The sequence below is a fragment of the Microcebus murinus genome, chromosome X, assembly GCF_040939455.1.
Source record: "Microcebus murinus isolate Inina chromosome X, M.murinus_Inina_mat1.0, whole genome shotgun sequence".
NCBI lineage: Eukaryota > Metazoa > Chordata > Mammalia > Primates > Cheirogaleidae > Microcebus > Microcebus murinus.
The window spans coordinates 114,244,022-114,264,753 of record NC_134136.1 but is presented as its reverse complement, the minus strand read 5'-3'; the positions used below and the strand labels follow the sequence as shown (position 1 = coordinate 114,264,753).

The 20,732-nt window shown below is 49.9% G+C and overlaps 1 protein-coding gene across 11 annotated transcripts in view; it reads left to right on the top strand.

The window, feature by feature from the left end:
- The window catches only part of BCOR (BCL6 corepressor), an 89,589-nt gene that overhangs the window by 52,035 nt on the left and 16,822 nt on the right, over positions 1-20,732 (top strand). For 4 of the 11 annotated variants that reach the window (XM_012781801.3, XM_075999277.1, XM_012781814.3 and 1 more), the window contains exons 2-6: positions 8,616-8,741; positions 10,393-10,471; positions 11,438-14,281; positions 14,958-15,011; positions 15,488-15,674. In XM_012781801.3, the coding sequence (XP_012637255.1) occupies positions 8,656-8,741; positions 10,393-10,471; positions 11,438-14,281; positions 14,958-15,011; positions 15,488-15,674 (3,250 nt within the window). In that variant the 5' untranslated portion in view covers positions 8,616-8,655. Of the gene's footprint in view, positions 1-7,937; positions 8,742-10,392; positions 10,472-11,437; positions 14,282-14,957; positions 15,012-15,487; positions 15,675-20,732 lie in introns of those variants that run through there. The other 7 variants (XM_012781803.3, XM_012781812.3, XM_075999274.1 and 4 more) reach the window with 7 other exon arrangements.

Genomic DNA, 20,732 nt, shown 5'->3' with positions numbered 1-20,732 from the left:
GAAACCTGCCAGCTGCTGGGCTTGGTGCGAAGGCAGCGAAGGCAGACACAATGCTGCTGTTGTTGGTTTGATCTCTAACTGTGGATTGTTAGTCTGGCTTTAACTATGTGGTAAGGGGGGAATGTGAAGGCTGTTTACAGCGAGTGCAAATAATGTGACAGCTGTTGGCGCGCGAGCAGCGCTGCGCCTCCTCAGCACTTACACAAAGCGCGCACTATGCATGCCCGTGGAGAAGCTGCAGAGGTGGCGGCCACTTTCTGGCCAGCAAGCATGTCCTCAGATGAGAGAAAACTCTGCAGCACCCTGCCCCCCATCCCCAAGACACATCTGTATGACTTCCCAGGATTAGGGTGGGGTGTAGGATAGTTTGTATTATATTTTGTGGCTTAGGGAACTTGTGGTTAGGCAAAGGTGGTGGGAGAAGGCTCACAGGGACATGAGTGTCACCATCTGGAGGGGTTTAGCCAGGAATCGTGGACCTGGGTCCTTAGCTGCTCATGACAGAGTTTTTAAGATTTGGGAAAATAACTCTCAACCCTAAGTAAGCTTGTTGGAAAGAATGTGTTATTATCTGAAGGCTTTCTGGAAATTGCAGAGGCTCTGAAGGCCGTTGTTCCCCTCTGAAATGGCCCTGTTAGTCGGACAAGTTAGAAACAGGCGAGTGCTGTGTTCTGTGCACTCGGCACTGTTTCCAGATTAGAAATGCAAGCGTGTAGGTTCAGGACCCAAAGGGGGGGGTTGTTTCAAAGGAAGGGGTGATTGGCTTTTGATCGCCCATATTCCTTCCCTCTTAAGCCATCTCATTTTCAGGAGAGCATTTGCCTTCAGCTGCAGAATGCAAAGGTGCAGTCCTGAGGTCTGCCCACAGCACCACCCACTCTGACTTCATCAACTGGATGCCCACAGCCACAGCCCTTCTCTGAGTTCCTGGTATCCCGCCAGGCTCTGCAGAGAGGCGCCAGGGTGGGAGGGAGAGCAGTTGGTGGCAGCAATCACCCACTCCCGCCAGTACGGCTGGCCCAAGCAGGAGGATTTGGGATGGCCAAGAACATGGGCCTGCCTCTGGGCTGGCCTGGGGCAAGCAAGGTGTAAAAATTCACCCGTCTCCCCCAACCCCAAGGTTGAGACCTTCCAAACCCTAGCCCTGGCTGCCCTTGGGTTTTGGAGAATCATGTACAGCTGACTTAAATCTATATCCTGCCCTTCTATGTGACATCGGCCCCTGAGTGTACAGCCTACAGGACATCTGCAAATTTTGTTCATTGTCCCCCACCCCCACCCCCACCCCCACCCCCAGGTCTACCCTCTAAGTTTTAATGTGGACTTCCACATCTAGTTGGGTTCCCTATGGGGAGCTGGAAGATGCTTCTGGAGTGATACATGAACTTCAGTGCCAGTTCTATAAATTGGTCTCTTTTTATGACGTGTGCCATTTTCTGTAGGAATGTTGCTTGCAAAACGAGTTGCGCCTTGGAGGAAAGGCGGAAAGATAAACAAGCCTGTAACGCCAAAACACTGGCAGTCTTTCCCTCCTTCCAGCTCTCTTAAAGCAGCCGGGCTGTATTTCCAGGATTAGACTTGTGCTTGTGAGGAGGGACTCGGGTTGGCTTTTTTTTTCCCCCAAGCAAATGCAAATTAGAGAAAAATAATTTTCTTTCAACGATATGCAATGTATTAGTCACTTGTTATCGTGCTCCGAGGCAGGCCTCATTTGCGCGTCTGCCAGCTCGCTCACATCTGCTCGGCGCTGTTCGGGGCATTTTAACCTTGGCGGTGTCGTGTCTAGTCCCACGGATCAAGGAGGAGTAATTAAGCTCTGAACAGCTACAAAAATTCATGGGCCCCCATCTATACTGCAGTTGTTCCACGGCTTTGTTTTGGGTGCTCTGAGTTCCAGGGCTGAGTAGCAGACATGGGATTCCTATTGTTTCTTGTAAAGAAAAGTGGGTGCCCCTCTCTTCCTTGTACCCTCATTTCTAGCCTTCCTGGGACTCCCAGGCTCTGCACAATCAGCAAGGAACTTGCAGGACCTCCTCATTTCACCCATCTTTTATGTGTTAAAAGTTCCTTTGTGCTTCCTACATAGAGTAATGGTAGCTGTTATTAGCCTCACGGTATAGCTTGTTCCTTTGTGGGGGGGTGGGGCGAGGCGGCATTAAACGTGTTTTATTCCTGCAAAGCCCTGGTGGAAACAAAAGTGGGTAGACACAGCCTTCAGAGGGGTGGTGTGGAACATTTATTCTGGATTTGCCCTCAGGTCGTGTAGACTCCCAAGTCTTGTGGGGACTAGACCGAAGGAGGCATGTGTGTTTTTGGGGGGGAGGCAGGGGAAGAGTGAGGGAGGATTCCTGGCTTTCCATTTAGGTTTCTGGTGCTAGGTGGCCTCCGGTTGATGGACACCTGTTTCCAAATTCACCCAATCTTGAATATATACGTGGTTCCTGACTCCTGGTGTACCACAACTGTGGAGGAAAGTGAAAGGAACAAAAAGCTACCCGGTGGCCTGGACCGGCCGTCCAGGGACAATGTGAAGTGTCCATTGGTCTGTGGGGGGGAGGGGTGGTCCTGACCCCGGGGAGGGGCTGTGTCTGGAGGAGAGGGGTGCGTGGTGGCAACCGGGTTGAGCAGCGACTTTGAGCAGTGTTGACTGTCAGGTCGGATAGATGCCCCACCCCCACCTCACAACCCCCCTTCCCCCGCCGGTCGGCCACGCCCCCTTCACAGTTGGCTGCGTTTGCCTCGTATCTTTCTAGGGGAGGCGTCCGGAGAGGAGCTGTACTCTAGTGTGATCGGATGGAGCCCAGAGCCACGTGAGGAAGGGTCTGAGGTGCCCATTCCCCGGGTGGGCTTGGCTGCATTTCCGTGGAAGTTTCACGTTCTCCCGGGTTCTCCCTGCACCCACCCAAAGTTTCTTTTTGTCAGAGATTCGGTGGCGGGGACAGAAGCTGTGGCTAGGGCGCAGGAAGGGGGCCCACAGAGGAACGCACTAGGCCCCAGAGTCTGAGGGGTTAACTAGGGTCGGGATTGGGCGGGTCGGCGCCTCCCAGGGAGACTGCTGGAGTTCCTGGAAGGCCGGCGGGCGGTGTATGGAGGGTGTGGGTGTGTTCTGAGGCGCAGCCGGCGCTGGGACCTTGGCGGAGGAGCCCGAGGAGGGGCGGGCGAGCCCAGAGCAGCACGGGTGTGTGTGGTTGATGCGAGAGAAAATCCCTTTGTTGCCGTGGGATCCACTCTGGGCTGAGGCGCCTCAGCTCGGGGAGGGGACGCCCCTCCCCCTTCTTCCCCACCGCGCAGTGCGGCCACTGAGGGCCAAGTTCACTCCCAGGGCTGGGTGGCTCTCCGCTCTGACCCAGATGCCCCAGGAGCAGGCAGGAAAGGTTCTGGGTGCTCAAAAGGTCGGGGCTGGGTGAGTTTCCCGTCTCTCTTCCCCCCTCTTGTTACTAATACAAAACTTGGGGGCGTGGGTGGGGACGTCCCTGGAGGAGATGGCTGTGGCTTGGAGTGTGCCCAGAGACAGCACCTGGGCCTGCTGGATTGCTCCTCCCAACGCACCCCCCCTTCCAGCAACCTGCGGTGGTGGTGGGAGGGGGCAAGGGGGAAGCTTGGGGGGGAGTGGTGTGGGGGTAGGGGAGAAGGTAGGGACTTGTTGGGACCAGGCCAGTGACCTCCCTCCACCACACTACTGGAAACCTGCAGCCCTGCCGGCTCAGGACCTGGGGGGCAGCCTTGGAGTCTCCTACTCCCCAGCTACATAACACCCCAAAAGCAGCCCAGGAAGACCCCCCCACACACATACACACACACACATCTGGAAGAGCTTTTCCGTCTCATCTCCCACCCCCACACAGCCCCCCCCACATCCTAAAATAGGAACTTCTTCACCCCTCCCTTCCTTGACACTAGGAGCACAGTGCTGCTGTGACTCAATCTGCGTTTGGAGCAGCCCCAGGAAGGACTGGCTGGCGTGGTTTGCTTTTGGCTTCTGTGAAATCTGCACAACTCTGCTGAAGGTCACCCCTTCCTGGCTTGGCCCCTTCTGTGTCCCTACCTCAGCCTCCTCCCCACCATGGGGGTTACTTCAAAGAAACTATGTAGCCTTCTGGGGCATGTATGTATACTAGAGTCAGATGCCATTTAATGGGGTTAAGTGTGGCCAGCACCAACTATTGCCAGGCAAAACTCAAGTCCACAGGACAGCTTAATCCTCTAGAAAACAGTGCCAAATATTTACAGAGGGGACCAAGGGTAGAGAGGTTCAGCCACCTGCCCAGAGAAATGGCGTGGGTGAGGGTGCAAGTTGGGAGGCTGTGGTGACCATGCTCTTCCTGTAGCCATGAAGTAGCAAGACCCTTTACCTGAAGAGGACCCCAGCACATTAGCTGGAATCCCTGATGCCTGTCTGGCCATGTGAGCTGGAAGCCCTTGCAAACCTGTCCAGTCCTCCTTGCTACTAGCTGGTTAACTGCCTGGTGGTCCAAGGGGAGCCTAGTGAGAGAGACCCCCTGAGCAAAGCTAGAGGAACTTAGAAAAGATCCTAAGATGAGCCACCATCAATGTCTGTGTGGAGAGCAGGAAGGCGTGAGTTGGATTGGTTTGGTGGCCATGCTTTCCATATCGGCACTACCACTTGACAAGTGTAATGTGCAGACTTGAACCGATTGCCATTTCAAGAACAGTGGCAGTGGAAAGTGGCCTGGTGCTGTCTCCCCTCCCTTCACGCACCTCCAGCGTCTCCTGGCTGCTGTTCCTTTCAACCTGCTATTTGTTGTCTGCAAGGGTAAATTGCCTTTAGAGAAAAAACAAGTGTTCTTTCCTTTTCCTCAGTCCACAATGGTGTCCTTGTAGTCGGAATTAGGGAAATGATGGCAGTGGGTGCTTGGGGTCCTTAAAGCCCCCTGACATCTTTTCACGGAGGGCAGCTGTGCTCCTACTCAGGGATGCCAAGGTTGTAGTGATAGCTCCTAACCTTGGTCCCTTGAACCCCTTCTGCCAATCAGGCCTTTATTCCCAGTGCCCAGACCAAGCTCAGGTACTCTAATCATAACCCTTGGGTTTGGAGCAAATGGCTGCTCAGAGTCTAATGAGGGTGACCCAAGCTCTATTTCAATTATTACTGCACTAAGAGCTGGAGACCATGCCAGGCCTCTCCCCTCAAAACTGGATGTTGAGCAGGCAAGCCACTCCAGTTCCAAGTCTGCCCTTTAGAAACCACACACCCTCCCCATCTGACCTCTTCTGTCAGCCATCTTTCCTCTTCATCCCTATCCCATATCCTTGCCCACTTCTCTCCACTACTAGAAAAAAGGGTTAAAACCCAGAGCCAAGGTACAGCTTAGCAGCTCACACTGGAAACAGGTTGGTGCTTGTAAAGTGCTTTTCATGAGTGACTTCACACATCTTGGCACTTCTAGAAGCATAGCCTGCATGTGGAAGAAGGAGGGGTGTGCTGAAAAATACGAGCAAACAAGCCTCATATATAGCTGCAAAGCGCCTTGAGGTGATGTTTGTCATTGAAATCAGATGATTTTGCCCTCTCCACCATGTCCTGCTGCCAAGGGTCAGCAAAGTCAGTTTTGAAGCACTTTGTTTTAGAGGTAGAAAAAGACCCCAGCTATTTCAACAGTAGCTTCTAGAAGTCGGGTGGGATGAGTGTCACTATAGCTCTGCCTCTCAGTCTCTTTGTTTCTTACCCCAAAGTCCCCTTTGGTGTACATCCCAGAGAAACCGGGGTGTGGGTGTGGGTAATGGTAATCCCTGTTCTTCACTAATGGCTTGATGTAAGCAGCATGGCCTTTGCTGAGGATGTTTCAGCTGGGGGGTTGGGCTGCACTTGCTTGTCACCCAGGAGAAGGGCCTCCTGCCAGGCGGGGCCATTGCTCATTGTCCCCTTCTACTCTGCTCCATCTTTGGCCAGGAACCTGAAGAGTTAAAAGTCTTTAGCTTGTTGCAATGAAATTATGGCTGGCAGTGGCGCCACTGTTTGTTCAACAGACCTCCACTTTTAAACAGTTCACAAAAAGTTCATGGGGCAGCTAAAGATTATAAGAAGTGTGTGTGTGTGTGTGTGTGTGTGTGTGTGTGTGTGTGTAGTCCACAGCAGGATCCAACAATGTGTACCCCTCTTTTGCTTTTTTATGTTTAGCCCCAACCCTGCCCCCCAATATATACACAGATGACACTGAAACTCACTCCTGGCCTCCACCCTCCATCTGACCCTGTGCATGTGAGAGCACTTCATTCTGATGGCTGGTGTCATTTATCTGTGCAGCATTAATATTGAAAGCCCCAAAGGACGAGCCCTGGTGAAGGGGAGAAGCTTTGAAAGCACCCAGTGGTCCCAGGTGCCTCTAAGCTGCAGTCACCTTTCCCTGAGTCCAGGCCCTTTTTACAAGGTGACTACTAAAGAAGGTATTGTAGGGGCAGCTTGTTTGAAACAAGGGGAGACAGTTTTTATTAATAAGAATGGGGACACCAGAAGATTAAGGTTCCTTAGGCACATGCTTATTCCCTCATCCTTTTCTTGGGGATTTGATTGAGTGACCCTTTTACTCTTGATGTAATTTCCTCATTTTATCGTGGTGTGAACAGTGAGGAGATGAAGCCTGATGACTAGGACACACCAGCACCAAGGAATGTCTTCTCTATCAGGCCACCCAGAATGTCTTCCTTTTGTTAGAAGGGGTGGCAAGGACTGGGGAGGGGACAGTGCCTTGAATGTGCTTTGTGGTCTGCCCAGCACTAGTGGTGGCCTTCCCCACTTAATTTACAAATTTGAAGGATGGAAGAAAAAGCCTGTGGGCTCCCAAAGAACCTTCCCCAGCACCTGAGTCAGTCTTTTTAGGGTGCTGTGGTTAGCCCATTGGAACCCCCCCAGGCTGTCTGAAGAAAGACTCTTCCTAGGGAAATAGCTTTTCAGAAGCCCACGACGGCTGATGCATCTCTGCAGATTTCTGCCTCTTTCTCGGGCGTTTTCCTTCTCTTCCAGCTTCATTGTTGAGCTCTAACTATGCGTGGTGTGTTGGTGCATGTGGATTTTGATTAACAGACGTTGTTCTATGGATGGGGGCCGATGGGGGATGCTGATGGACAAAAGACTTAGTTAGGACAAAGAAATGGGTAAGGAGAGCCTGGCTTTTGGATTCAGTCCTCCCAGGTGCTCCCCCACCCCCACCCTCAGTCACTCCTGCAGAAGAGTCGCTGGACCTGATGCCTCTAGCCCAACCAACCGACCTGGCAGTCTACTCCGTGTGCTAAAATGTAAAAGCAAGCATTTGCATATTTTTTTCCTGCTAACAAAGGAAATGTGTCGACTTAGGGAACATTTGGGCTTTCGGAAACTGTGTGGGTGGGTGTGTGAGGGAGGAGAAAGAAAAGTTCCCCTGATGATCTGCACACCAATTATTTCACACCCAGTTTTGGGTCCCGTGGAAAAATGCCATGGCCTGTCCTGGACAGGGGACACTGAGATGTGTTTGTGAGTAGGGAATTGCCGAGGGCCATCGGTCCCAGGCATTAAAGGCTCCCCTACTTATTAACCCAGCATTTAACAGCAGGATATGGGCTGAAGCGCAGTCAAAAGAAACGGCTCAACCTCCAAAGAGCAATTAAAATCCTGCACGAGGATAAATCACGCGCCGTGATAATCCTGTTAATAAAATGCAGCTTGTCCTGACCCTTCACTCATGCAGCAAACTAGAATGTGATGTGGGTGGGGGCGGTGGGCAGAGGAGGTAAGGGAGGGTGAGAGGTGGTCTGTGCTCCTCTGCCTCAGCAGTCTCCCCCTCCCAGGAGGTGGAAAATGGGTGGCTTTTGCCCGCTCCCCGTGTGTGCCAGCGGCTTGGAGCCCATCAGCCTGGGCTGCTAAGACTTCTGCGCTCGCTAATGATTTCTTGTCCCCAGCGAGCAGGCGTCATTGAATTACTCAGCCGCCTCCCTCTGCAGCTCCCAGGCAAAACCACCCAGGCAAAACCACCGGGGTTAGGTGCTTAATCTAATCTAGGGCTCCGGTGGGGTGGCTCACCAGCCCACCGACTCTTTTTTTCGCCTTCAATCTCTTAAGTTGCATACATGACAGCCTTGGAAATTCAGCCCTAGTTTGAGCCCTGGACCCGCCGCCACACCTCACTCTTGTGCCTTCCACCATCCTTACACCCTTTTGTCCCCAAGAAGGATCAGTTTGTGTTTCCCTGGACCTATTGCTATATTCTCCCCTTGAATAAAGTCTTTCCTGCCTTCTTTAGCAAATGTCAAAAGTGATTCATTTTTTCCTGACCACCATACATTTTCAAAGGCTGGGAAAGGGGGCAGGCAGGCAGGGGCAGTGGTACATCTTGGATGTGTGCTGTGCCTTGGATAGGGCTGCCTGTTTCGCTTTGAACTTTTCCCCACCCCCAGTGCCTCCTACTGGGAAAACTGTACCCCCCCCCTCTGCTCTACATGCTGTACATTCTGGTCCAGTGTACCCTTGGCTCCTGGATTTCTGTAGACATCAAGCATAGCCTGCCTTCCCGAGTCTGCCTCCTGTATGAATTGCCTAGAAAGAGGCCTTCTGGAGCTCCCTGTTTGGCCCTCCTTTACTCAGCCTCGTGGGTTTTTTTTTCCTTTTTTCTTTTAAACAGACTAGACGCTTGAAGCAAAGCTGCCATCTCGGAAGACGACATGCTCTCAGCAACCCCCCTGTATGGGAACGTTCACAGCTGGATGAACAGCGAGAGGGTCCGCATGTGTGGGGCAAGCGAAGACAGGTGAATGCAGCCACCTGGGCCAGGCTTGAGGCGAGAAAGCTGGCCTCTTCCCCGAGCTCCTGAGCCCTCACTGAAGCCCCCCCCCTTCTCACAGCCACAGTGGCCCAAAGGGGGTGGGAGAGAAAGCTCCTGCCTAGGCGGCAGCCCTTGATTTACAGTTTTAACAGGCAACCCGGCTCAGCGAAGCATTGCCGCCCTTTAAAAGATTAGCCCCTAAAGCGGCCTTTCAGTGCACTTTCGTCCTTAATTTATTATTTCATATTTATGAAGGAGAATTAATCCCAGTCTATATGCTGCTTTAACTCTAAATGTCAGGAGCGTGGGCCCAGGTGGAGCGGCATTCGATGTGCTTTTAAAACAAATAGTTTGCTCAGTAATAAATGGGGAGAGAGCCACCCTTTCCTTCATGTAAGCCCAGGATTTCTCGTTGTCCTCTGCTGCCTGTTCAGTGAGGCCATTGGCACCTGGTTTTAGTTGCCCAACAGCTCTGTTGTGCTTCCTGATCAGTAATTTTAGAGCGTGGGGTAGAGGCAGCTAAGCAGTAGATGATTGAAGCTGCTTTTTGGGGTAATGATGAAACTTTTCCTTCGCTGCTTGTCAGCAATTTTATCCTGGGGATTTGGAAGTTGGCACCAAGCACTTTCTTTATCGATGCTCTCTGATAACAAGTCCCAGGGCAGCCGCAGCAGCCTGGCACAGATGTGCAGCTTCCTCTTCAGCCTGGAACAGCTGACATTTGTATGATACTAGTGTGTATCCCCCCTGTCATTTTGATAAAGGCAGTCAAATACGGCTTCCTTATCACCATGGAAACCAGTTTCATAGGACATGGTTTCTAAGTTTGTTTTGGGAAAAGTTTTGAAAGCCTACCCTCATGGGTAATATGGAAGTGGTTGATGAGGCGGCCAGCCTTCCAGTCCCCATTGGCTGTGTGACTACTTCATGTGTACCCTCTGGTAGAGTTTATAAGGGTTGGCTGGGACAGCTAAGCTCTGATCTGCCTACTTGGCCTCTAGGGTAAAAGATCTCATGGGGGCTGGGCGCGGTGGCTCACACCTATAATCCTAGCGCTCTGGGAGGCCGAGGCGGGCGGATTGCTCGAGGTCAGGAGTTCGAAACCAGCCTGAGCAAGAGCGAGACCCCCGTCTCTACTATAAATAGAAAGAAATTAATTGGCCAACTAATATATATATAAAATTAGCCGGGCATGGTGGCGCATGCCTGTAGTCCCAGCTACTTGGGAGGCTGAGACAGAAGGATCGCTTGAGCCCAGGAGTTTGAGGTTGCTGTGAGCTAGGCTGATGCCACGGCACTCACTCTAGCCTGGGCAACAAAGCGAGACTCTGTCTCAAAAAAAAAAAAAAAATCTCATGGGGACAAGTGGTTGTGCTTAATTTCTGGCTTACCCACCTCAGGGACATACTTGTGATTCAAGTTCCCACACATGAAAGGCCCTGCCTTTCCTTTGCTTTTTTTATTTCTGGTCAAGCTGAATCACCATTTGGGGGCAACTTTTAATATGGGCCATTGTGGAGGGGGTTACGGACAATTTAAAAAATTGGGTTAGTAGAAACTGGTTTGTTCTGGGAGATATGTGAAAGATGGATTCAGTGAGGAATGCTTTCATGAAGTTGGTGTGTCCTTTTAATAGGAAAATTCCTGTAAATGATGGTGACACTTCAAAAGCCAGACTGGAACTGAGGGAAGAGAATCCCTTGAACCACAACGTGGTAAGAGATTAATGGCTTCTGTTGATGTGATATCTGAATATCAGTGATCTGTAATCAATCGTATTAATTTGCATACCATGAAAGGGTGGGGGATTGGTGGGGGATTCAGAGCAGGGCAGAGGAAGGAGGAAGCCTGTGCTATATAGGACAAGGCCCCTACCCAAGCTCTTTCTGTCTTGCCTTCTTGGCGGTGCTCTCTTTCTGATGTGCTTGCTGCATATGTCCCCATGCCCTAGTGGCTTGTAGGTTACATGCTGCCTTTTCTTCCATAAGCTACGATCCACATCAAGGCTCCCAGCTGGATAAATTTCCAGCTACCAAGAAGCCCCTTAGGGTTTACCTTTCCAGTAAAATATGAAACATAGGACTGTCTCTTCAGACACCAGGGAGAGGAAGTCAAAAGATGCAACCACAGTTTAACCCATGGCCTCTTTATTGATTTAGAAATGCGCAGCTAAAGTCCTCCGTTACTGATGTCCCACTGAAGATTGTGTCTTGTTCTGTTAAATAATACCTACTTATACCCAGGAAAAACAAAATGAGCACCCCTCCCCTCAATTCTTAACAAGCCTGGGGAGGGTTCATGTGAGTTCTGTATCCCTTGAAGGTGGTACTAAGAGTTTTGGATTTGGTGGTGGCTTCTCAGTTGCAGCAAAGAAGTTTTGCTGAGAAGATAAAATTTCCAGAGTTAATAGATGACTGAATTAATATATGGGCCTCCAGTCTAAAGGGTTCAACGTTTTCCATGCTTCCAGGTTACTATTTGAACAGAGGTGAGAAGACAGGCAGCAAAGGGGTTTGGATAAGTGGGGAGGGGCAACAGATGGCAGGAATCCTTTCTTTAACCCTTTCTGCTCAAATGTTAAGGCTTATGTCATGTGAACTAGTTTGTGGCGTCTCTTCTGGTTGGGTGCTGCTGCTTTGAAGGAGTGTCCCAAGTAATACCCTTGTTGTTCTTCTGCAAAGGTGGATGCAAATACGGCCCATCGGATTGATGGCCTGGCAGCACTGAGCATGGACCGCACCGGCCTGATCCGGGAAGGGCTCCGGGTCCCCGGAAACATTGTTTATTCTAGCTTGTGTGGACTGGGCTCAGAGAAAGGTCGGGAGGCTGCCACAAGCACTCTAGGTGGCCTTGGGTTTTCTGCAGAGAGAAATCCAGAGATGCAGTTCAAACCGAATACACCCGAGACAGTGGAGGCTTCCGCTGTCTCTGGAAAACCCCCAAATGGCTTCAGTGCTATATACAAAACACCGCCTGGAATACAAAAAAGTGCTGTAGCCACAGCAGAAACACTGGGCTTGGACAGGCCTGCCAGTGACAAACAGAGCCCCCTAAACATCAATGGTGCTAGTTACCTGCGGCTGCCCTGGGTCAATCCTTACATGGAAGGTGCCACGCCAGCCATCTACCCTTTCCTCGACTCGCCAAATAAGTATTCACTGAACATGTACAAGGCCTTGCTACCTCAGCAGTCCTACAGCTTGGCCCAGCCTCTGTATTCTCCAGTCTGCACCAACGGGGAGCGCTTTCTCTACCTGCCGCCACCTCACTACGTCAGTCCCCACATCCCGTCGTCCTTGGCATCACCTATGAGGCTCTCGACGCCTTCTGCCTCCCCAGCCATCCCACCTCTCGTCCACTGTGCAGACAAAAGCCTCCCATGGAAGATGGGTGTCAGTCCTGGGAACCCCGTTGATTCCCATGCCTATCCCCACATCCAGAACAGTAAACAGCCCAGGGTGCCCTCTGCTAAGGCAGTCACTAGTGGTCTGCCAGGGGACACAGCTCTCCTGTTGCCTCCCTCGCCTCGGCCCTCACCCCGGGTCCACCTTCCCACCCAGCCTACTGCAGACACCTACTCTGAGTTCCACAAGCACTATGCCAGGATCTCCACCTCTCCTTCAGTCACCCTGTCGAAGCCATACATGACGGTCAGCAGCGAGTTCCCCACGGCCAGGCTCTCCAACGGCAAGTATCCCAAGGCTCCGGAAGGGGGTGAAAGTGCCCAACCAGTGCCCGGGCACACCCGGAAGACAGCAGTTCAAGACAGGAAAGATGGTGGTTCACCTCCTCTGTTGGAGAAGCAGACCGTTACCAAAGACGTCACAGATAAACCACTAGACTTATCTTCTAAAGTGGTGGATGTAGATGCTTCCAAAGCTGACCACATGAAAAAGATGGCTCCCACAGTCCTGGTTCACAGCAGGGCTGGAAGTGGCTTAGTGCTCTCCGGAAGTGAGATTCCTAAGGAAACATTATCTCCTCCAGGAAATGGCTGTGCTATCTATAGATCTGAAATCATTAGCACTGCTCCGTCATCCTGGGTGGTGCCTGGGCCAAGTCCTAACGAAGAGAACAATGGCAAAAGCATGTCGCTGAAAAACAAAACACTGGACTGGGCAATCCCACAGCAGAGGAGTTCATCATGTCCCCGAATGGGTGGCACGGACGCTGTGATCACTAATGTTTCCGGGTCAGTGTCAAGTGCAGGCCGCCCAGCCTCTGCATCACCGGCCCCAAATGCCAATGCAGATGGCACCAAGACCAGCAGGAACTCCGTGGACACCACCCCATCTGTCATTCAGCACGTGGGCCAGCCCCCAACCACGCCTGCTAAGCACAGCAACAGCACCAGCAGCAAGGGCACCAAAGCCAGCAACCCAGAACCGAGTTTCAAAGCAAACGAGAATGGCCTCCCACCAAGTTCAATATTTCTGTCTCCAAATGAGGCATTCAGGTCCCCACCAATTCCCTACCCCAGGAGTTACCTCCCTTACCCAGCGCCTGAGGGCATTGCTATAAGTCCCCTCTCCTTACATGGCAAAGGACCTGTCTACCCTCACCCAGTTTTGTTACCCAACGGCAGTCTCTTTCCTGGGCACCTTGCTCCAAAGCCTGGACTGCCCTATGGGCTGCCCACCGGCAGGCCAGAGTTTGTGACCTACCAAGATGCCCTGGGCTTGGGCATGGTGCATCCCATGTTAATACCACACACACCCATAGAGATCGCTAAAGAGGAGAAACCAGAGAGGAGGTCCCGGTCCCACGAGAGAGCCCGCTACGAGGACCCAACCCTCCGGAATCGGTTTTCTGAGATCTTGGAAGCTGGCAGCACCAAGTTACATCCAGAAGTCCCCACGGACAAGAACCTAAAGCCAAATCCCAGCTGGAATCAAGGGAAGACTGTTGTCAAAAGCGACAAACTTGTCTATGTAGACCTTCTCCGAGAAGAACCAGATGCTAAAACTGAGGCAAATGTGTCCAAACCTGGCTTTGTAGCGGAGACTGTTAGCCAGAGTGCTGAGCCCGCCAAGCCCCCAACTGACCCAGCTCTGCAGCAACACCGTGATTTCATCACCTTGAGAGAGGAGTTGGGGCGCATCAGTGACTTCCATGAAGCTTATACTTTCAAACAGGCTCCAGGCCAGTCAGTCTTCAGTTTAAACAAGGACAGTGTTCCGGCTGGTACCAACAAAGAGAACGTAGGGATGCCAGTCTCAACTCCATTCCTGGAGCCAACTCTGGGGAACGATGGCCCTACTGTAACTTTTGGTAAAACCCAAGAGGATCCCAAACCATTCTGTGTGGGTGGTACCCCCCCGAGCGTGGACGTCACCCCCACCTATACCAAAGATGGAGCTGATGAGGCGGAATCAAATGATGGCAAAGTTCTGAAACCGAAGCCATCTAAGCTGGCAAAGAGAATCGCAAACTCGGCAGGTTACGTGGGTGACCGATTCAAGTGTGTCACTACTGAACTGTACGCAGATTCCAGTCAGCTCAGCAGGGAGCAGCGGGCATTGCAGGTGAGCCCACGACCTGAATTTCAGTAACTTTCACTGGTTGTCAGTTTTTTAATGTGTAAAGAGGATTGGGGGAGTATGGTAGAGGACCAGGCAGATTGGTTAATGAAGTTTATGATAATTTGAATGTATGCAATGTGTCCAGTAAGGGAACGTGAGTGGTAGGACTTAGCTGTGTCTGGATACTTTAAGTTATTCTATAGATTATAAGAGAACTCCACTTGAATGGTAGTAACAGGAGTTTTAATTATTATGAAGGATATCTAAAGACTGCATGACGTTTACCTATCAAATGCTTTGATTTCTCTGCCTGTAAGATAAATATACCTAGAAGTGCTGCTTAGAATGTCTTACTTGATACTTACTTGGTGGAGATGTGTAGCAGCCGCATGTCTGTGGGTTTCATACAATTTTTTTTCACCAAAAAAAAAAAAAAAAAAAAAAACCAATCCAAAAAAAGGAGAAAAAAGCTTGCTTAAAGGGATAGAGTATGTATATATAACTTGCTAGTGAATTATGATAGATGTTGTATAGGAATTTCCTTAAGATATTTTACTTTTAATTAAAAAATGAATAAAGCCAAATTGTTTTGCAATGTTAAGAAAAAAATTGGTTTATGCTTATAAAAATGGATGAAGTTATCTAAATGATCCATTGAGTGCCCATTTTAATTACATAGATGGAAGGATTACAAGAGGACAGTATTTTATGTCTACCCGCTGCTTACTGTGAGGTCAGTTCTTCAAATTTTTATTACTAGAATCTTACATAAACCTTTTGAGTTAAATTTCATTTCCAAATATACAAAGGGAAGTTTGTGGGCCATGGTCGTCTTTATTCATTGTGCATTTTGTTTCTTTTCTGTTGTGTTTTTGTTTTGTTTCCTTTGCGTTGTGTTTTTGTTTTGTTTTATTTACCTTCAAAAGAGAATGTCTGTCTCTATGCAATAGTGTATGTATGGATATACATACACACCGCATATATATCTTATACATATGACTTTTATGAATAAAGAATGTGTGACTACTTTACATATAGATACTCTTAAATTTAATCTGTTAAACTTTAAAATATCTGAGTTGCATCTCATAAATTGTGGTTGGTTTTGGGCAAACTTTTCTTTGAAAATACTTTCCTTTAAGGTAAGGCAAATGAAGTAGCTTTTATGGTAAGGTGTTGTTTTTTTTTCCATCTCCGTTCTCTTTCTAGCGTGCAATGATGCGCTTCTCAGAGTTGGAGATGAAAGAAAGAGAAGGTGGCCACCCAGCAACCAAAGACTCCGAGGTGTGCAAATTTAGTCCAACTGACTGGGAAAGGTTGAAAGGAAATCAGGACAAAAAGCCAAAGTCGGTCGCCCTGGAGGAGGCCATTGCCGACCAGAACGAAAGTGAGAGATGTAAGTAAACCCGAGCGCTTGCCAATGGTACCATGTTGGTTAGAATGGGGCAGTCCTGCTCCCAGAGCCCAGGGACATGAGAGAAAGCCATTCATTTAGGATGGCCTGAGGTCCAGTTGATGTCTGCTCAGAGAAATGGGCTGCTTTTGCCATCCATGGAGTGAAGGATTGACTGTCTTTTGAAGTTTGTGGCAGCCAGGAATGAGCCATCTGTGAAAGATAATTTCCTGGGACACACTTTCTTTTCCAAAGAAACATTGGTCCCATAGCTAGTAACAGTCCAATATAGTGTAGCAGAGGAATGGCAGTAGGAAACGTGTGTGGTAGGGTTGGGTTCTATTTTGTAGCAGTGGAATGATACTTTGTAGACATTTCCTCCCGGTCACCAGAGTGACAGTCTGAAATGGAATAGAGAGTACTTATTCTCCCTCTGGAGGCACAGGTTCTGTTGAAGTGGGAGAAAAGATGGTGAAGACACCATACAGATGAGCATAATCGTTTGCTATGTCTGGTTTGTTTGCCATTGTTGGAACTTGGCAACAATGGCAAGAATCCAGAATCCAGAAAAGCTTGGCATACACAAGGGGGGCTCTTCCCACCAGACAGATGGTGGTTTATGTTTTAGAGGTGAACTGTAGAGAGAAAGCTAGTGCCTTCCTCAAGTGCACTCTTCAGTCCCAACAGCTGACCCCCCACTGGGATAGACTTTTGGATTTGTCCATGAGACTTCTCTGGGGATAAGATGCGTTGACAGCAAGTGAAAAAGATCTTTTTCTTCATTTCTTAAATGTGCAAGCTTGAGGCCTGCTCTGGTCCTCAGAAACCTTTTTGGCAAAGGTGAATTAAGGTGTCTGGGTGAACCAGAGGAAAGAGTAGGTGCAAATCCTTCTAAGATAAGACACTTACAGATATTGGGTGCATTTGAGAGCTCTGTGCCATTGGCCATCATAGGTTTGGTATTCTTGATGCAGTTCATTGGCACCTGATGGAGTTTGGGGGAGAATTTGTGACCAGGGAAAGCGTGCTTCTTGCTGCCCAGAGCACACCGCCCTACCACTACTCTCAGCTCATCCTTGGGGGTCAGCCTAAGGCCACCAGCCAGGCTCCTAGGTAAGCTAAACCAGGACTGGCTTGTTGTAAGTTAGTGCTAAAGAAGATAGTTTCCGTTGCTAGTAAGTGGTGGTATTCTTGATGTACCTGAAGTTTCCTTACTCTATCTCAGAGGGTGGCTATGGGGCAATGGAGGGTCCCTGTCATTTTGGATAAAGCAAGAAAGAAAGCCTTCTTCCTCACTGATTGCTGCAGTCATGCAGCCCCCACTCATCCCTTCTGAGTTGCCTCATAACACTAGCTCTTGGGAAGGTTTCTCAGAGGTGCCTGGGAGAAGCAGGCAGGCAAGGGTGAGTTGAGGGGAAAATGCTTCTAGAAGAGGGGGACTGCTGCATATGGAAGTCCCTCTTTGTTCTGAGTGGATAGTGAGCAGGGCTGGAGGAAGGAACAGGAGGTTAGCCAGCTTCAAGTCATATTGCCTTTGCTCTGGTTTTTGAGTAACATGGCCAGACCCAGAGTGGCTACTGCCCTCCAGTTCATGTCTAAGTAGCCTCACCCCTTCCTGCTTCCCAGACAAGTTCGTGTCCTTCTCCATCTTTCCTGCTGAACCTAGAGACAGGATGGGAGCAGGCCCTGAGCCCCAGATGATTCAGAAAGGCCTCCCTTCCCCCTCCTTTTAAGCCCCTCCAAGCTTCAGACTAACAGGCTCTGTTCCTGGAGCACCCAGGACAGGACCCAGCAAGCCATGTGCTTATGCGTGATGAGCTGTGGCAGACAGAACAGAAGAAGGGTTGGGGAAGATGAGGGCTCATTTTTAAAGATTGTGGCAAAGAAAGAGTTGGGTTACCAATGGTTTGTGTTTGATCAAGAGGAATAGCCCAGAGGAATACTTGTCCTTGCTGCTGCCCCCCTGCCATCTCATCCAGGGGATAGCAGGTGCTAAATCCATTCAGCTGCAAATTAACTGGGCCCTCTTGGCCATCAGTCTGTCATGTGGGCTCAGGCCCTGCTCTGCATGGGTGTCACTGTGGCCAGGAGCCAAGCTGTGAGCATATGGGAGCTAGGGTGGGGATTTGGGGCAGGCAGGGGTCACAAAGAGGGTAAAGGACACCTCCTGGAAGCCTTTCCCCCTTCTGAGGCAGCCCTATGTTCCTACAGCGCCAATAACTTCTGAGATGGCAGGTGCCTTTTGCATAGCCTCAGCCGCCCAAGTGTGTGTGTCTCGTTGAAAGGAGCTCATTTAAGAAAAATGAATTAACTTGAATTAATCTTGACCATGGTCAAGATTTTCATTCACTCTTTATGGTACTATGGGTGGCTGAGTTAAATTTTCATTTGAGAAGTTGAGCAAATGAATTGGGAGGCTTCTCAAACTTGAAAGTTTATTAATAGAAACCATCAGTGGTATTTTGAAGACAGGCTAGGTCAAGGAGGCATTACTTTTATTGATTGATTGATTGATTTTTGTTGATAGGTATTGGATGTACATATTAACCCTTCCTTCTTGAACATGAGTTCTCTGTCTCCCTTGGCAGCCACTTTTGTAAACAACTTTGAGTTTAGAGCAGAGAGACAGCTACTGATGCCTCTGCTGGAGGTGATGTAGTTACCTACAGAAGGGATGGGTGTCATGGGGCCACCCTAGACAGTTACAGTCCTCTCCTATCTTGTCTAGGGCTCACTGGGCATGGCCACCACAGTGGTGAAGTTGCTTTGTTGCCACGGTGACTTGTAAATGTTGCTATGGCGATGCTTCTATGAGGTACTGCTATGACACAACCATGATAAATTATGGGATGTATGTGTTTTATGTCGTATGACCCTGTTGCAGGGAGCTAGTCTTAAACCTCAAACAACTCAGCCACATTCACATCTGCTTAGATCACGTGGCCAAGGGTACATGGCTTCCCGATTTTAGAAGGGCCGAAAGTAGCAGCGATGGTGGAGCCTAATGGTCAGCACCCTTATCTATCTCTGTCTATCCACCCATCTCCTTCACCCTCAAGGGTAATTTTTGTGGGTAGCAGTTAGAATAGCCCCAGTCAAGAAGGTCCAAGTCACAGTATACAGGAAGGTGGCACGGAGCCTCTCCCCTGTAGCTATCAGCTATATGTTTCTTGGGTGGTCAAAGTGGGTGTTCTTTGGGATTGCTACTGGCCATGAAGGTCACCCTAGCATAAGGTTTGAGGGATCTTCACTGAGGAGAATTGTAATCTTTGCCTTGAGAAGCTCTGGGCTTGGAGGAAGGAGGACGGGCCTAGTGTGGGAAAAGATGCTCTTGAGGGTGCAGAAGAAAGCAGCTACATACACCACGTGTGAGCAGCTGGGACTTCACCGAACCTCAATGTAGCAATGGAGAGTTCCTATTACTAGTTCAGGACTATTCAGTGGGCCACAGGCTCCCAGGCACAGGAGTGGCAGCCCTGGCTGAATGGGTAATGGTGGGGAGCAAGCTTGTGTGCCGTACACTCCTTGTCTTCCCCCACCAGCATCCCTGGGAATGGGGGAGCAGGAGTTGGTGTGTGAAGGGGAATTCTCCCCTAATTGGGCAGCTTTTCCCCTATGGGAAGCCCCAGGGGAGACAGATGGCAAGGCCCCCCCCCACCCACCCACCCACCCAATGTCTCGTAGGGTGGTGCTCTTGTTCAACAAGGAACAGGGAGTTGAGGTCAATCACTGCCCTCTGAAACCAGCCAGCAAAATAAATTATCATGTCTTCCAGGAGGTTTTCTGTGGACAAAAGATGCCAGCAGTTTGGGCAAAAGGTCGGGTGGGTGGGATGTAAACTCATTTCACTGTTAGGAAGTTTACAGTAAGGGTGAGCACTTCAGTGGAAAACCTTGTCCTTGAGAAAGATGCCTTAGACAGGGTTGAGACTGTTAGAAATACAGGTGGCTATGAGACCGGGAGTTCAAGTGTAAAATGTGGAAGTTGAATCTGAAACACGAGTTGAGAGATTCTTAATCTGGGGGTGGGAGGACTCATCTGATGTGGGAAAGTTGGCAAGGCAGTTCATTATGGGTGGGGCCCCATGCTGGTCAAGCTGTTGCCTGGTTGTGACTCAGGAAGGCATTGTGACATCACCCAGTCACCTCTACTTTCAAACCACCTACTTTGAACCATCTTTCCTACCTTAAAGGGAAGAGGGAGCACACTATAAAAGTTTAAAAAGTACACTTTTAAAATTACACACGATGCTTCTTAAGCCATTTTTACATTTTTACACTGGGTCCCCCTCTCCCACAGGGCTTTTGGGAGGGGGTGGTGACTGGACCAGGGAAATCAAATGGTATACCTAGGGAAGTTCACATCTTAAAATTTCATAAATGTCAGGGCTAAAATTCAAGCTGGTCTGGGGGCTTAGCATCCTTTTGTAAGTAATTTCTCCAGCCTTTCCCTTTGCCGTGCTAAGCCTGTGTTTATGAAGCCCACCTGGGGAGGCAGCTTGCAGTAATGTTCCCACTTTACAACTGAGGGGGGCCGAGCTGTAAAGTGGCTCTGTTACTGCCAGAGCCGTTAAGAGGGTCACAGAGCAGCTCGAGTGACAACCCTCAGCCTGTCCTCTTAGCATCCCGAGGCCAAGCCAAGTGTGGTGGCCATATCATTGGCATGGTCTAGCACAGACCAGGGTTTGGGCAGCCTGCATGTTCTCTCCTGCTGCAGCTGTAATAGAAGACTCACCCTGGCTGTGCTTTTGGGTGTCTACCCAGTGCCAGGTGTATCTACAGAGACCTGGGGCAGTATTCCCTGGAGGGGGGTTGGGTGCCAAGACCCAGCCATTCTGGTCCATATGGTGAATGAGGATGGGGAGGAATGGCTGAGGAGATTCTGTCATTCCTTTGTAAGAGTAGATGCAGGCCCCTCTGTCCCTCCTTGGGGCATACTTGAAGAAGAGGTGAATAGGTCCATCATTGAAAGCACAGGCTTGCCAAAGCCAGGGTAAAGCTCACCCCTACAGCTGACTGCCACTAACCACTGGGAATGCCATTAAGAGGAGCTAATGAGGGT